Source organism: Lemur catta, chromosome 1, assembly GCF_020740605.2.
Source record: "Lemur catta isolate mLemCat1 chromosome 1, mLemCat1.pri, whole genome shotgun sequence".
In the NCBI taxonomy this organism is placed as follows: domain Eukaryota; kingdom Metazoa; phylum Chordata; class Mammalia; order Primates; family Lemuridae; genus Lemur; species Lemur catta.
In genome coordinates this window covers 169,060,709-169,078,311 of record NC_059128.1, presented here as the reverse complement: position 1 = coordinate 169,078,311, position 17,603 = coordinate 169,060,709, and the positions used below count along the sequence as shown (strand labels likewise).

Below are 17,603 nucleotides of genomic sequence, written 5' to 3'. Positions count from 1 at the left end.
CCACAAAAATTGCTTTAAAAAAAATGTGAAAGATAGGCCGGGCGCGGTGGCTCACGCCTGTAATCCTAGCACTCTGGGAGGCCGAGGCGGGTGGATCGCTCGAGGTCAGGAGTTCGAGACCAGCCTGAGCAAGAGTGAGACCCCATCTCTACTAAAAACAGAAAGAAATGTTTTGGACAGCTAAAAATCTATATCGAAAAAATTAGCCGGGCATGGTGGCGCATGCCTGTAGTCCCAGCTACTTGGGAGGCTGAGGCAGTAGGATCGCTTAAGCCCAGGAGTTTGAGGTTGCTGTGAGCTAGGCTGACGCCACAGCACTCACTCTAGCCCAGGCAACAAAGCGAGACTCTGTCTCAAAAAAAAAAAGAAAAAAGAAAAAAAAAAATGTGAAAGATAATCACAAGCCAAAACATACATTTGAAAGATTGAGGATGTACCTTCACAATAAAAAGAAACCTAGAAGTGTCAAAATGAAATGTCAGAGATATCAGCTGTCAAACTCAGTACTTAAGGAAATCGGACATATCATACTTAATAACCTATATATTCAGCCTTATAAAAGAATAAGGTTTTGCTACATGCTACAATATGGATGAACCTTGAAAACATTATGCTAAATGAAATATGCCTGATAAAAAGGACAAATATTACATGATTCCACTTATATGAAATATCTAAAATAGGCAAATTCATACAGAGAAAAAGTAGATTTAGAATAGCAAGAGCTGGGGCTTGGGGGAATGGTAATTGTTTAAAGGGTACATAGTCTCTGAGATAATAAAAATGTTTTGGAAATATAGTGGTGATGGTTGCATACACCGTGAATCTAATCAATGCCATTGCACTGAATTTTTTTTTTTTTTTTTGAGCACCATGGCAGAATCAGGGTTTATTTTTCTGAATGTGCATATCCACTTTTCCCTAACACTCTTTTTTTTTTTTTTATTTCAGCTCTTCATGGGGGTACAAAAGCTCAGGTTATATACATTGCCCATGTCCCGCCCATCCCCCTGAGTCAGAGCCTCAAGTGTGTCCATTCTCCAGACAGTGCGCCTGGCACTCACCATGTTGTCATACCTCCATCCCCTCCCCCCCCACCTCCCCGAGTCAGCACCTTCAAGCACTGAATATTTAAGAGTAGTTAAAATGGGCATATTTTGTGTTACATGTATTTTATCATGACAAAAAGTATTTTTTAAAAAAAACTTTTTCTAAATACAAGGAAGAATTTCCATGGCAGAAATAAAAGATGAGGTTGGGTCATTAAGGGAGAACAGATTCTTTCTACATGGGAATTCAAAACAAACCTACAAGGGAAAACAGTGAGGAGGGAAGCAGTGTCCACCATCCACATCCAGAGCTCAGCCCTGGAAGAGTCCCCATCACCTGGCTGTGACTCAGGGCTGGCCATATCACCAGAAAGCTGTGGGGCACAGACACAGAAAGATGCATTAACTTGTCACATTTAAACTATGTACCTATCAGGCAAAGGCAGATCAAATAAATAAAAAAATAAAAATAAAAATAACTATGTACCTAGCCCTGTCGAAGGCACGGGAGACACAACTGTGAAAAAGACACTCATGGAGCTCAGCCCATGAAACATATTTAACTAAAGATGACCTCTAAAAAATCAATCATCTTATACATTAATGAAAGTTATTTATAAACCCTCAAAAGGGAGGGAAAGTATGAAATGAGCATTTTCAGATATTTGAAAGTTGCTTTTGTAACATCCATTTGAGTTTCTTTTTTTTTCAGTCATGGAAAGCCATGTTTGAAGAAAAGTAGACAGGACATGATGGGCCCAGGCAGACCTGGCCTCCAACCCCCACCCCAGGTTTACGAGAGCTTCTCCGTCCTACCTGAGGCCACCTTAGGTTGGTTGCCAACAATTCCAACAGTCCTCCCATTCATTCTTGCAAAACCAACAACGATGTTCTTGGCATAATTGGGCATGATCTCAAAAAATTCACGCTCGTCAACAACCTGCAGGACAAATTTACTCCTAAGCTCAAAATGATAAAGACAAAAGTACAAGATACAACTGCGTTACAGAATGGCGTTGCTAGTACAGCATTACCAAGCTGACCGGCTCCCACCACTACCACAGCTTCTCCACAGAAGCAGGACAGCAGGCAGAGGGCCGCACCTCCTCCCTGCTGGAACAGAGTGGTGGGGAGTCCCTCTCGCACACCACGGGGGGATAAACCAACACCGCTTGTTTGAAAGGCTCTATTTGAATTCGGAATTATTTATGACAATTTTTTCTTTACACCTTTTCACTTTGAAGTCATTTCAAACACATAAAAATTTCAAGAACAATACAAAAATCATTCCTATACTCTCCACCCAGATTCCTCATTTATTAACATTCTACCACATAAGCTTTAACGCTTACTCTTTTACATATATACATGTACACATTTTTTTCCTGAACCATTTCAGAGTAAGTTACACACATGATGCCTCTTTACCTCTCAGTCCCTCACTGTCTATTTCGTAAAAAATAGGAGGGGGGTGGTGGTGGAGCTCTGCAGCCTCATCCGTAACAGGCTGCAGACCAGTATTGGTCTCAGGACAGGGTGGGGGTGTTGGGGACCGCAGGGCTACACCATTTAGGTTTGTGTAAGTGCACTCTGGTGTTCACACGACAAATGGCCTAAGGACACATTTCTCAGAATGTGTACCCGTTGTTCAGCAATGCATGACTGTATGGGAATTCTATATGTACCTGAGTCTATTCTTGGCTTTTCCATTCTATTCCACTGGTGTATTTATGTGCCTCTACCACACTGTTTAAACTATAGGATCCTTTAATATAAGACACGGGTTGGGTTGTCCCCACTTACAGCTTTTTTTTTTTTTTTTGCAGTATTTTCCTAGCTATTCTTGCACTTTTATTTTTCCATGTGAACTTTTGTATAAACTTATCTAGTTTTATTTTTAAAAACTTTATTGAAATTGCCTTAAATTTATAAACTAACTTTGGAAGAAATGACATTTTTATCATGTTAACTCAATAACCAGGAACAAGGGATGTCTCTCCATTCGTTCAAGTCTACTTTTGTGTTTTTTAAAAGTGTTTTAAATTTGCCCTATATAGCATTTGTGCATTCCTGTTAAGAATTATCACTATTTTTCTGTCTCCAGGATTCCTGGGGAAATAAATAGGAAAAAAAAAATTATCACTATTTTATTTTCTTTGTGACTATGTAAAAGGGGCTTTTACTCTTCCCTAATTGGTTACTGCTTATGTATATGAAGACTACTGATTTCTGTGTATTTTATATTCTTAATGATTGTTTTCATATAATAATGTATTCAATAATAATAATTATGTTATATTCTTAATTATTGTTTTCATATAATAATGTATTCTCTTCTTTTTTTTTTTTTTTTGAGACAGAGTCTTGCTCTGTCACCTAGGGTGGACTGCAGTGTGCAATCATAGCTCACTGAGCCTCAAACTCCTGGGCTCAAGCCTCCCAAAGAGCTGGGATTACAGGTGTGAGAAACCATGCCCAGCCCACTCTCTAGAGTCTTCTAGTACATGTATCATCTACAAATACAGCTTCTTTTCCAAGGCTTTTGCCTCTGAATGATCTTTTCTAACTGCATTGGCTAATGTTTCCAAAACAATGCTAAATAATAGTGGAGACAACGAGCATCCTTGCCTTGTTCCTAATCTCAGTAGAACTTAGTGTTATTAGTGTTTTTATAGCAAATTTTATCACGTTAAGAAAGTATTCATTCCTATTTTCTTAAGTCTATCAGAATAGGAGTTGAACTATCTCACAGGCTTTCTTTAGCATCTATAGAAATAATATGATTTTTCTCCCTTATATCTAACACAGTACATTACTGGATTTCCTAGAATCAAACTTGCATTCCTAGAATAAATCCCACTCTACCGTGGATATCATTTTAAGGTGGTGTTAGAGTTTGTTAGCTAATATTTTATTTGGTATTGTTGTATCAATACTGGTAAGCAATATTAAACTGAAGTCTTAAGTATGATCTTTATCAGGTTCTGATATTAATGTCAGAGTTGCTTTATAAAAAGAATTTGGAAGGTTCTTGTGTTTTGTTTCTTTACTTTCTATGTTCCAGAAGAATTTATGTAGCATCAGGACTATTTGCTCTTTGAAGATCTCAGAATTCCCACATGAAACTATCAGGACCCAGCCCTTTTTTGTGAAGTAACTCCTGCCATGGAATCTGATCTATGTAAGCTTTCTACCTCTATTGGGGTCAATTTCTGTTAAGCTGTATTTTCCAAACAAATTGTCCAGTTCATCTAGTCTGATGTTTAAGTTTCTCCTTTTTCAATGGTTAGTCCCCCTTTTCACTTCATACTTCTGTTTCTGCTTTTGTAAAGTTAGTATTAATTACAGTGACTATTTTTCTATTTCCATCATAAATTTATGCATTTATCCTAATTATTTCTTGTGATTTATTTTGAAATGTTTTGTGAGTTTTCTTCCCACCCCCTGGCTTTTTGAGCTGGAAATTTATTTTCCTTCTTTCATTTTTACTGTTTCAGGATATAAATTTTCCTCTGATCATTGTTTTAAATGCATTCTATTGATTTTGATATGTAGTGTTTTCACCATCTTTTCTTCTTTTAGAAAAAGTTTAATCAACTTTTCTAAAGGGTCCATGTGTACTTGAGAATAAGATTTATTGCACATTACCAGGGTATAAAGTCTCAAATACACCTATAAGATATATTACATTATTATGTTTTCTCCTCTATCTTATTATTTTTGTCTACTTGACCTGCTTTGTACTAACAATGGTGTGTTTAAATCTCCTGTTATTATGTGCTCTACCCATGTCTCTTTGGACCTCCTACAGTTTATAAAGATAGTAGCAGTATTATTTGTGGCATAGATATTTCACAGTCTTTACATCATCATTGCGAACAGTGGCTTTTAGCATTTGAAAACATCCTTGTCATGGTTAATAATTGAATTTACTTTGTTCAATATTAGGATCACAAACACTACTATGCTATTGTTTCTATTCTCCTGATATACATTTGCCTATGCCTTATATTAAGCCTGAGTCACTTTAAAGTGTCTCTTGTATACTACACATATAGCTGGTCTTGATTTGTGAGCCAAACTGGTCATTTTTTTCTTTTAATAAATGAAGTTAGCCCATTCACAATTATTGGCATGACATTTATTTTTTTTACTATTTTTATAATAACCATGTATATGTTATTTTGCTGTTTCTTTATGTAATATGTTTAATATTATGTAGGAAGGTTTGTATTTTTTGGTCTAGTGGTTACCTTTGTAATTATACCTTTTTAATGCCTTTAGTCTGTTTCTTTATTCTTTTATTAACTTGTCTGTTCTTAAATAATATCTGTTAACTCTCAAAAAAAAAAATCAATGAACTGATTCTGCTATATTCTTTTCCTCTTCCTTCTCCTCCCATTTTTCAGTTGCATTTTTTCTGTAACATACAACATTAATATGTTTTTCTTCACCTTCATCCTCACCTCTATTTTAGTCTTAGAATTATAGCTAAGCATATTAAATAATCACTTTCAATCCTTTTGTTGAAATTTCTCCAAGTCATCTCTTGGCTAAAACTCATTCTCTAGTTTGGTTCTTGGGTGTTTAAAACTGGTTTTCTGTAGTCTTAATACATGAAGGTCAACTTGGCTAAACACAAAATCCTTACTCACATACTCTTTGCCTGAGACTCCTGAAAGTGCTTTTCCATTGTTCCCTTGCTTTCTACTATGTTGCTTTTGAGAAGTCTGATACCACTCTATTCCCTTGCCCTTGTAAGTTATCTGAACTTTTTGCCTTGAAGGTCTTGAGGATTTCTATTTTAAAATCTAACAGTTATTGGATATTTTCTCAAGTTTGATCATTCTGGGTCAGTTTTCCCAGGTGTTCAGTGTGCTTTTTCATTATGTAGATCTGAGTCTTATTTCTGGAATATTTTCTTGGATTACAGTTTTAAATATTAATTCTGTTCCACTGATTTTTCCTCTTCAGACACTCCAATTATATGTATGTTTGCTCTTCTTTGCCTCTTTCATTGTACTTACTTTTTTCTGACACTTTTTTTAACTAGTAATTTTCATGAGATGTATTTGCATTATTAAAAAAGTTTTTGGAAAAGGAGGGAAGGAGAAAAATTTTAATTGACAAATAAAAATACAATTCATATATGTATACATTGTGGATGATTAAATCAAGCTAATGAGCATGCTTGTTACCTCACATTTTTGTAATAACATTTACTTTTGTATCCTATTTCATTCTCTTTATTTCTCTACTTCCTTATTAAATTTTTATTAAAATACATTCTCCCTTAAGCACCTTGCAATTTTGTCATCATTTCTAGCGTGACTGTCTTTTTCCTCCATTTTCTTAATTCAGTGAGCTCTAACTTCATTTCCTATTTTGTCTCCATTTTGTCATTCATTTCTGAAATTTTATTTCTTTAATGTCAAATGCTTAGTAGAGGCTACTAAATCCAGACTGAAGTGTGATCATCTGCTACATGATTGACTTTTACAGTGAAGGGAGTTTCATCAACTGAAATGTTGTATTCTTGTTGTTTGATTATTGTAGCTTTATATAGATGAAAACTATTTGTATCTCTGCATTTTGTGGACAGGGTTGGCAGTTTGGGGTGGTGGACAAAATCCCTAGTTCAAGAGCACCCTCTTCTGTCAGTATAGCAGGGAAAGGCACAGTGTGTCCCTCAGTTTTTTGGTTTCCTTCTTACAGGTACATAAATTTAGCCCTCTTGCTTCATTTTCCCTTCGCAATTTCCAAAGGTGCCTCTCCCTTTCTTTTGACTCTTTTCTTCCCCAGAAGCAATGCCTTCCCGATTGCCTTATTGTGTGTACTTTAAGCCCCTTCCTTAAGTCACTGCTCTAACAAAATTCTTTTCCAGCATTTTCACTCTTAGAGTGAACTTTCTCTTTTCTTTCTTCTGTGCAATTCTCAAGACTGCCTCAACACTCCAGAGATTTGCAGTGGAAGTCCAAGAAACAGTCCTATTAGAAGAAGGGAGGAAGAGGAAGAAGAACAGCAGGCAGAGATACCAGAGATCTCTTTCCACAGGCACACAGAGAAAAGGCTTTGTGAGGACACAGTAAGAAGGTCCACAAACTGAGGAGAGTGACCTCAGAATGAAATCAACCCTGCCAACACTTTGATCTTGGACTTCCAGCCTTCAGAACTGTGAGAAAATAAATTTATGTTGTTTAAGTCATCTAGTCGATGGTATTTTGCTATAACAGCCCTAGAAGACTAACACAGAAAGTACAACATTGATACCAAACCTGATTTTACAATACCTCTAAAAAATACATACCATAATCACATGACATTGATGCAAAAATCTAAATAAGGTATTAGCAAGCAGAATATAACAAGTAGGGTTTACTTCAGGAATGAAGGAATAGTTCAGTACTAGGAAATCTACTAAGACAGACTTATAAATAGATCTAAGGAGGAAAATCACGTGATCATCTCCAAAAATGCTGAAAGGGCATTTGACAATATTCAACACTGATCCCTAATTTTAAGAACAAAATAAATAAAAAACATTAAAATAGAAACCAGCAGTAGCTTCAACACGAAAAAAGATATAAGTTAGAAAGCACTGATGGCAGGCTTGCTAAGCATAGGAATAAGACACAGGTGCCCAGTACCAAAACTATTCCACATCATGACTTTGATATTAATATATGGGGAGCTATTGCCAATGCAATTAGACAACAGAAGGAAATGATATGAAAAATAATTGGAAAATACAGAAAAAACTATTTATATACAAGTACACTTGAAAACTCCAAAAGAATTAACAGGAAATATTACAAACAATAAGAGAACTTAATAGGTGGCAGAATATAAAATTGATAAAACAGACTCAAGAGCTGTCATATATAACTTTAAAAAAAAAAAAAGTTATGAGAAGATGGCAGAGTAGGAAGCACCAGGAATCTGCCTCCCTGTCTAGACAACAATCACACTTGCAGAATCTGTGGGATATAACTATTTTGGAACTGTGGAGTCTGTTGAAGGCTTGCAGCTTCCAAGGGAAGGGTTGGACTGAAAACTGCAGTTAATTTCAGCTCTTAGCACGGTAGCGACTAGCCAGCCCCCACCCAGCTCCACGGCAGGCAGCCACAAGTGTTCCCGGAGCATCTTGCACACAGCCTGCGGGTCCTGCGAGTATCTGCTGATCCCAGCGGCTACTGAACACAGACGTATAAACAGACAGGTCACTGTTGCCACAACCCTTCCCATTGATGCAAGACTTTCCCCCTTAGGCTGAAGTGACTTCCAGGGAATTTAAAGGGCTGACACCTTTCTCCCTCTCTCTTCGTTTTTCCCTTTTCACACTTTTGGGAACCAGACATTAACAACTAGGACACTCAAAAACAGCCACATATAGAGGGGCAATTAGAAAGTGATTGCGTGTGCCCCTGCAAGCGCTCAGAAAAGACCTAAGGAGGACCTTTGGCAGATTCTCAGCACAGAGACAGCCTACAAGAATCAAACAAACAAAAACAGTACCAAAAACCAGCAACCCCGGGATTTCTAGCGCTGTCAAACAGCCATCCATGTTCCGCTGTGCGAGGACTGCTGACAACAGTGTGTGTGAGGAAGACAGTGGCCATCTGCAGACACCCTCAGTTTGCCCAATACTGTCCCCTCTACTTAATGACCCAGGGATTTGCGGCACCAAGAAAGAGGTGCAAATGGCTCCTGTCTCCCCCAGACCTCCACACACGCCCCCCCAACCGTATCATAGGATGCCTTGTGTACTCTTTCTCTAGAAAGACAAAACACCCTCTGAGCATAAGGCCCCAAACAAAAGTACCTAGTAAGGGTCACCCTGGCCTCACTCCAAACTCTGGGGACATAGTCCCTAATCTACACACTTCAGAGTGTCTTCTAAAGACCCCTGAACTCTGCTGGCCCAACTGGCTACTCCTCCCTCCTGCTTTCAAGTCCATCTGTGCCCTTAGGGTGTCTACAGCCACTAGCTCCTTCCAGAACACACTACTCAGTGGCCACTGGTCCTGTGCCCATCGCACGCCCCACCTCTGTTGCCTGACGTCAAGGCCAGTGGGTCCAGCACTTCCTCACCAGGCCAAAGCACAATGACCATGGATGTGGCTACGTAGGGCAGGCAAGACAGGCAGATGTGGCACTTACAGAGTGTACAATGTCCACCATGTCGTAGGCTTTGGTAGATTCCAAGGGGACAACTGTGTCGAGCTCAGGAACCAAACGGTCACTTAGGTAGAAAAAAAGACAGATATAATCAACACAGGAAGAGCCAGTTACCTTTGTGGGTGGACAGTGGAAAAGGGAATGGGGGAGACACATTGTGGGGACTGGGCCAGACACAAAGAAACTTCCATCTCCAATTCTGGACAACTCAAGAGTCTCTTAGAAAGAAAAATAAAATAAAATAAAAATTGTGGCCATTCTTTACCCCCAAGCTCCCCATCAAATATTACAGAGAAGAAAAAAGTAAATAAAATCATCTCTCTTTGCTCCTGTACCCAGACATGCCATCATCATCCCCACACCTGGGAGGCGCGCCGAGTTCACTCCACAGTCTGCTCCAACCTGCCTGACAGGGCAGACCCTGGGGGTCCAGTCAGGGTTGGGGGGCCAGAGAAGGGCAAGCTGCCCTGCAAAATGACAGAGGTACACAGGCCGGCAACGCACCTGGGGTCATGGCACTCACGGATGGGAGCCGGGTCCTGATTGCTGAGGGGCAGGTAGTTGAAGAATTCCCGGAGATTACATAAGGCGTCAACATCGTTTTCAAAAGCTCTGTGGGCCACACCTAAGAGAACAGGGAGGATATGATGGGCCAGGGTGCCAGTCAGCTCTAAGATGCTGCCTCACTGCCCCCTTCTAGGACACGTCTGCCGCAGACTATGCTGATAGCCCTAGGACGCGCTGCTACACAGCACGCACCTTCAGGCACATCCCTCAGTTCACACGGCTTGCCCCCTCTGCTCTGTCGCACATCTCCACAAGGGTCACACCTTTCTTCATCCAGGTCTTTGCTCTAATGTCCCCTTCGCATCCATCCCCACGCCCCTCTGCTTTCCAGCACCGGGCCATGCACCTTTCCATTTCCCTATTTACTGCCTGACATCTCTCCTGGAATATCAGTTCCAACAGGGCAAGACCAGGCCTGTCTTATCACTGAAGTCCCCCACCAAGAATAATGCCTGACACTCAATAGGTGCTCAGCAATGGTGGGCAGAAAGGGAAGCACCTGGCCCTAGTGAGGGATCGAGCTGTTGTTCCTGAAGACCATTCAGAAATCACAGGCCAGGCAGACAAGGCCATAAACATAATAAAGTACAGCCAAGATCACTCTCTCTCAGGTTCACCTCACTTGACTCCCTTCCTCCACTGTCACTCCTACAGTCTCTTGTCCACACAGCAGCCAGAGGGAGCTCTTTAAATCAGATCATGGCATGTGTCTACTCAACCACCCTCCTTGCTGTCCACTGAGTATGCCAGTCACTCTCCTACCCACCCCAGGGCCTTTGCATAAGCTATTCCCTCTGCCTGCAGTGCTCCTGACCTACATACCAATGCAGTTAACTCCTTCAAACTGCTCAACTGTTACCCTCTCAGTGAGGCCTACCCTTACCACCCTATTTGAAATTGCAACAATCTCAATCCCCTTTACTTTGTTCTACTTTTTCCAGAGCACATATTGCCTTCTAACATATTATGTAATGTACTTATTTATAGTGTTTATTGTCTATCTCCTCTACTAGAATATAATCCCCACATGGGTTGGGATCTTTTATTATTCTGTCCACAGATGGATTCCTAGCACCTAGAATAACGTTTCACACATAGATACTCAACGAATATCTGTCGAATGAAGCAGCAGAATTTTCAACATGGCAGAATCCTTTCACTCAGGAAATATTTATAAACTGGTACAGCCACTTTGGAAAAAAGTCTAGTAGTTTCTCAAAAAGTTAAACATAAGAATGATCATTTAACCAAGAAATTCCACTCCTAGGTATATATTAAAGATAAATGAAAACATGTCTATACAAAAACTTGTATATAAATGTTTATAGCAGTATATTTATGATAGTCAAAAAGTGGAAACAACCCAAATGTCTATTAACTGGTCAATAAAGAAAATGTGGTATATTCATACACTGGAATGTAATTCAGCCATAAACAGGAATGAAGTATTGAATCCAGATAATCACCACTTGTGTGGGTGGAACCTTAAAAAACACGACACTTCAGCTGAAAGTCAGAAGAGGGAAAAAATTATGCTAAGTAAAAGGAATCAGTCACAAAGATCGCATATCGTATGACTCCATTCATATGAAACATCCAGAATGGGAAAATCCACACAGAGGCAGAGAGAGGACTGGTGACTGCCTGGAACTGGAGTATCTGTGGTGAAACAGGGAGTGACTGCGATGGGCACAGGGCTTCTTCTTGGGGCGATGAAAAGGCCCTAAAATTGATTGTGGTAATGGTTACGTAACTCAGAATATGTTAAAAACCACTGAATCATACACTATAAACAGGCATTTAAACTGTATGGTGTATGAACTATAATGCAATACAGTTGTTATCAAAAAGAAAAAAATACACGTATAGAGCCCATTCTGTGCCTTGCTCTGGGGACACAGGACAAGCACGTCAGATAGTCTCAGGCCCAGAAAGAGCACCACATACAGCCCTTTAAAACAAAACCAAAACCATAAAATTGTGCTACAGAAGAAAACTTAATGTCATAGGTAGACATTCATTACTTTAAGCTATCAAGTAAAAAAAAAAAAACAATAAGTTGAAGAGTTTGTATATACTTCTGTGTTTGAACACATGTATGTGCATTCACATTCATCTGCATGAAAAGACTGCAAGGGTACATCAGTGGTGATTACATGTGGATCATGGAATTCCTAGTGATTTCTACTCCTTGTATTTTTAAAATTTTCTACTGAAAACATGTAATACTACTGAAATGAAAAAAAATAAATAGCGTATTTCATCCAATCTAAGATGCCCTCAAGACTCAAGTTTATATTACATCACAGCAAGAAAGACAAACTGCCAATGAAGCCCTGTGACAAGAGCGTGGTGGCAGGCTGCGGGGGAGGGATGTCAAGAAGTGTTCTGGTTGCAGACAGGTCTTGGAGATGGGCTGAATGGAGGTGACAGGTGAGGGAAACACTTAGTCAGGGCTGATGTCAACCTGAGACGGGGGAGGAACAACTCTTGTTGGTATGGTAATAAGAGCTCTGTTTCTAAACCACATTTCATCAAATCTAAGACTTTACTGATAAGACACACCTCTATTTCATGGACATCAAGAAGAAATGCTGATAATTAAATGATGACCCAATGCTTTAACCACAGTACAACGTGGTACATAAATCAGTCACACCAACCTCTTGTTGCTTCAAAATCTCTCAGAGGCAATTTCTCCTGTCTTCAGTTACACTGCTTGCCATGGGGTAGGCAATCCTTTCACAGCTTGGTGTTTTTTTCCAAATGTGGAATTACAATCATTACCCTAACAGCAACATGTCTTTACTAATATCAAAATCATGCCCTACTCCCAATTCTATGCCTTTCTGTATAAATGAGAACTTTTTGTTTCAATGCCAAAGAACAGAATAATCTATATATATTTTAAACTCAGCACATGTGGCATGTAATCTTAAATAGGTAGTTTCTTAAAGAACTATGACCAAATTCATGATCATGTGGTTCATGATCATCACATTAAGACTGTACCTGGCCAATGGTGATTGGTAAAATGCTATCTAAGATATACCCCAGGCTTTGGAGTTAAAAAAGGTCACAAAAAGACTATTTTGTTAAAGGTTCAACTACACATATATAAACCATATCTACTTATAACCACCATTCCAACAATTAGTTTTAAAGTTACTCTAAAGAATATCAAAGCAATAGCCTGTTATTTTTTCCAATAAATTTGAGATACTAAATCCACCTTCATCACTATATATGTAGGTAATATACTATACTGCATTGTAGTACAACAGACTCTACTACAGTCTTCCCAAATAGGTTCTGCCAATTAAGTGATATTTTTAAAACTGTCACCACCCTCTTCTCAATGTTTGATTACAGTAAGGTCATCTGGAAGGCCCCTCACCTGACATGGTGGTATGGGTCTTGGCACCACCAAGCTCCTCCTGGGTAACATCCTCATTGGTGACAGACTTCACAACATCAGGGCCGGTGATAAACAGATAGGAGGTGTCCTGAAATCAGATTTCCAGAACAGTCAATCTCAGAGCACCAGAGCTGGCCATAGCCTTAGAGCTCACTCAGCCAGGAAGACAAATGGTGAGAAAATAGTGTCATGGTAGCAGAACCCGGCTGGGATGCTGCTCAAAGATACTTATCTAGACAGAAGACTCAAGTTTCCCCTGCCTCACTGTCCATTTTTTTAAAAGCTTTGTTCCATGATTTCATCTCAGCAGATCAACTCCCAGTGTGGCTAACATCCATGGTCATTTGCCTGTAGAACACAGGAACAGGTGACCCCAACCCAGAGCTTGCTGTGCACCAAGCATTTTTCCAAGCACTTCATAGGATTGTGCCATTAAAACCTAAGCACTGGCCAACCATGGTGGCTCACACCTACAATCCTAACACTTTGGGAGGCTGAGATGGGAGGAGCGCTTGAGGCCAGGAATTTGAGACAAGCCTGGGCAACAGAGCAAGACACCATCTCTAAAAAAATGAAGTCTTGCTCTGTTATCCCAGCTATAGTGCAATGGCATCAGCCTAGCTCACTGCAACCTCAAACTCCTGGGCTCCAGCAATTCTCCTGCCTCAGGCTCCTGAGTAACTGGGACTACAGGTGTGCACCACCACACCCAGCTAATTTTTTCTATTTTTTGGTAGAGATGGGGGTCTTAGGTGCTTAGGCTCGTCTCGAACTCCTGACCTCAAGCAATCCTCCCGCCTCGGCCTCCCAGAGTGCTAGGATCACAGGTATGAGCCACCATGCCCAGCCTCTGTAGAGGCTGGGTGTGTTGGCACACACCTATAGTCCTAGCTACTCAGGTGGGCCAAGGCAGGAGGATCCCTTGAGCCTACGAGTTCAAGGCTGCAATGAGCTATGATCGTACCACTGCCACTGCAGCCTGAGTGACAGAGTGAGACCCTGTCTCTAAAAATAAAAATTTTTTTTAAAAGCCTAAGTACTATCATCACCCCCATTTATGTATGAGGAAACCGAGGCACGGAGATGGCATGCAACCAGCCACTTTAACTGAAGCTACTTAAAGATAGATAATCAATACTTTGATGTCATGAGAGGGTGATGGGCTAATTTATAGATAACACAGGCAAACTGTACAAAATTTGAAAGAAAAACAGGAGATACAGTGGAAAGTAAGTCTACACCCCAGCCCTTATTTCCAGGCCTCCAATTCCCCTCCCCAAAGGCAATATATGCACACATGAACATTAATATGTATATTTACCCTCTTATTTTCTAACACAAACATTTCTAACACAAATATTTCCTAACACATTTTCTTTCCAAAACAAACATTTTCTAACATAAACAGTGCTCTATACACAGTTCTCAAATTTGTTTAACATAAAACTATAGCTTGAAGATCATTCCATATCAGCATAGAGTATGTATCATAATTTAACTGTCACCTACTGAGAATCATTTAGGTTTCCAGTATTTTAATATAATAAGCAATTTTGCAATAAATACAATTGTCATCTCTGTGAACTCACTATAAATGTTCTTTGCCCATTTCTAACAGATAGTTGGCTTTTTTATATGCTAAGGAAATTGTTTTTTTAAATTTTTTTTAAATTTTTATTTCAGCATATAATGGACTACAAATGTTTAGGTTACATATATTGCCCTTGCCCCACCCGAGTCAGAGCTTCAAGCATGTCAACCCCCAGATGGTGCACACCGCACCCATTAGGTGTGTGTATACCCATCCCCCCTCCTCCCCTCTCCCATCTGCCTGACACCCCATGAATGTTATTACTGTATGTGCACTTAAGTGTTGATCAGTTAAAACCAATTTGATGGTGAGTACATGCGGTGCTTGTTTTTCCATTTTGGGGATATTTCACTTAGTAGAATGGGCTTCAGCTCTATCCAGGATAATACAGGAGGTGCTATATCACCATTGTTTTTTGTGGCTAAGTAGAACTCTATGGTATAGATATACCACATTTTATTAATCCACTCATGTATTGATGGGCACTTGGGTTGTATCTACATCTTTGCAATTGTGAATTGTGCTGCTATAAACATTCAAGTGCAGATGTCTTTTTTACAGAATGTCTTTTGTTCTTTCGAGTAGATGTCCAGTAACGGGATTGCTGGATCAAATGGTAGTCTACTTGTATCTCTTTGAGGTATCTCCATATTGCTTTCCACAGAGGTTGTACTAGTTTGCAGCCCCACCAGCAGTGTATGAGTGTTCCTATCTCTCCGCATCCACGCCAACATTTATTGTTTGGGGACTTTTTGATAAAGGTCATTCTCACTGGAGATAAGTGATATCTCATTGTGGTTTTGATTTGCATATGCTAAGGAAATTAATCCTTAGTCTATCATAGTCATTGTATCAGTCTTTTATCTTATGATTCTTTGGTCTGGGATCTTGCTAGAAAGGTCTTCCCCACTCCACACGAAGACTTCTAAACGAATGTGCATTGCATATTTGTAACAGTTGAAGCACTAGAAACAGAGAACTTCTGGCTTTCAGTCCAGCATATAAGAATCTGGAAGTTGACACTCCTTCCTAACAAATAAAAAGCTGAACAAATTGAAAAAAAATTAACAGCTTTTCTTAGATCCCTCAGAGAGCCACGAGGGGGTCACAGGACAAACCACTCCAAAATTGGAGACTGACAGGCAAATGCAGAGAACCGAGGCTTGCAGAGCAGAAACCCACAAACGTCCAAATCTCCCAGGGAACCAGGGCTGATGTAGAGGAACTAACTAAAACTGAAAAACTAGAATCTCAGTGTGGACAAGTATGAGAGACAAAAACTCCAGCAGGGCCCAGTCACTGAGGCCCCGGTGCAATTGATGAGTTTTACCTCTAGGAGCTCAACCAGGTTCTCACAGCGATTATCAGAGAAAAGTCCCTTCATGCTTCCAGCATGGGGAGTGGAAAAGAGACCATTCTGGAACATACCAGAGCACTCCTACTTTTCTTAACAAGGTCTGCCCTGAGGAGAAACTATTTAACCAGAGCCTAATCTGTTAGGGTTTTATCAGAGACTACTGATCTGGAGGAATAAAAACACCAAACTCCAGCCCGCTCTATAGTTCCACGTGGGATAAAGGAAATAGCCTGTCCCAGCCAAGTCTGGCCAACCTGTCCCACCAAAGGAGGCGTGAAGGACTGAGAAACACACGTGAAGTTCACAGTCCACAGAAACAGGCTCACTGAAACACTGAGACCTATGCATAGGACTACAGAACATTTCCTTTGCCTCTTCCCCACTCCTTAGTACCACATTACTAACAGCCCATTTACAATAGTTCCTTTTGCCCAGTATATCATGTACAGCTATGAAGAAGAAATTTTAAGACATACTAAAAGGCAGAAAACAAAGTCTGAGGAGGCGGAACGAACATCAGAACCAGAATCAGATATAGCAGGAAATACAGCTGGAATTATCAGACTAGGAATTTAAAATAACTATCATTAAGATGCTCGCCAGGCACAGTGGTGTATTCCTGTAGTCCCAGCTACTTGGGAGGCTGAGGCAGGAGGATCACTTGAGCCCAGGAGTTTAAGACCAGCCTGGGCAACATAGTGAGACCTCATCTCAAAAAATAAAACAACAACAACAACAACAACAACAAAAAATGCTAAGGGGTCTAATGGATAAAGTAGACAGCAAACAAGAACAGATGGACAACATAATTAGAGAGATGGAAATTCTTAAAAAGAGCCAAAAAGAAATATCAGGAATCAAGAACACTAACAGAAATGGAGAATGTCTTTGATGCACTTATTGATGCAAAAGTCTTTGCACTTTCAAAGACTGTGCATGGCTGAGGAAAGAATTTCTGAGCTTGAGGATATCTCAATAGAAACCACCCAAACTGAAAACCCAGAACACATCCAATAACTGTGGAACCACTACAAATGATGTAATATACACACATAATGGGAATTCCAGAAGGAGAAGAAAGAGAGATGGGGATAGAATATTGGAAACAATAATCACTGAGAATTTCCCCAAACTGTCAGACACCAAAACCACAGATCCAGAAAGCTCACAGAGCACTGAGCAAGATGAACACTAAAAAAACTACACCTAGGCACATTGTTTTCAAACCACAGAAAAATCAAAGATAATGAGAAAACCCTAGAAGTAGCCAGAAGGAAAAAAACATTTTATCGATAGAAGACCTAAGAAAAGAATTACATCCAACTTCTCAGAAACCATGCAAGTGAAAAGAGAGTGAAGTGTTTTAGGTATTGAGTGGGGAAAAAAAAAAAACCTACAAAGCTAGAATTCTGTACCCTGCAAAATTATCCTTCAAAAGTGAAG

General features: G+C 39.9%; 1 protein-coding gene across 1 annotated transcript in view; it reads right to left on the bottom strand.

Annotated features, from left to right (window-relative positions):
* The window catches only part of PCCB (propionyl-CoA carboxylase subunit beta), a 62,597-nt gene that overhangs the window by 14,313 nt on the left and 30,681 nt on the right, over positions 1-17,603 (bottom strand). The window contains exons 7-10 of the mRNA XM_045539120.1: positions 13,192-13,300; positions 9,732-9,852; positions 9,210-9,291; positions 1,866-1,989 (exon numbers count right to left, since the gene is read on the bottom strand). Of these exons, the coding sequence (XP_045395076.1) occupies positions 1,866-1,989; positions 9,210-9,291; positions 9,732-9,852; positions 13,192-13,300 (436 nt within the window). The remainder of the gene's footprint in view (positions 1-1,865; positions 1,990-9,209; positions 9,292-9,731; positions 9,853-13,191; positions 13,301-17,603) is intronic.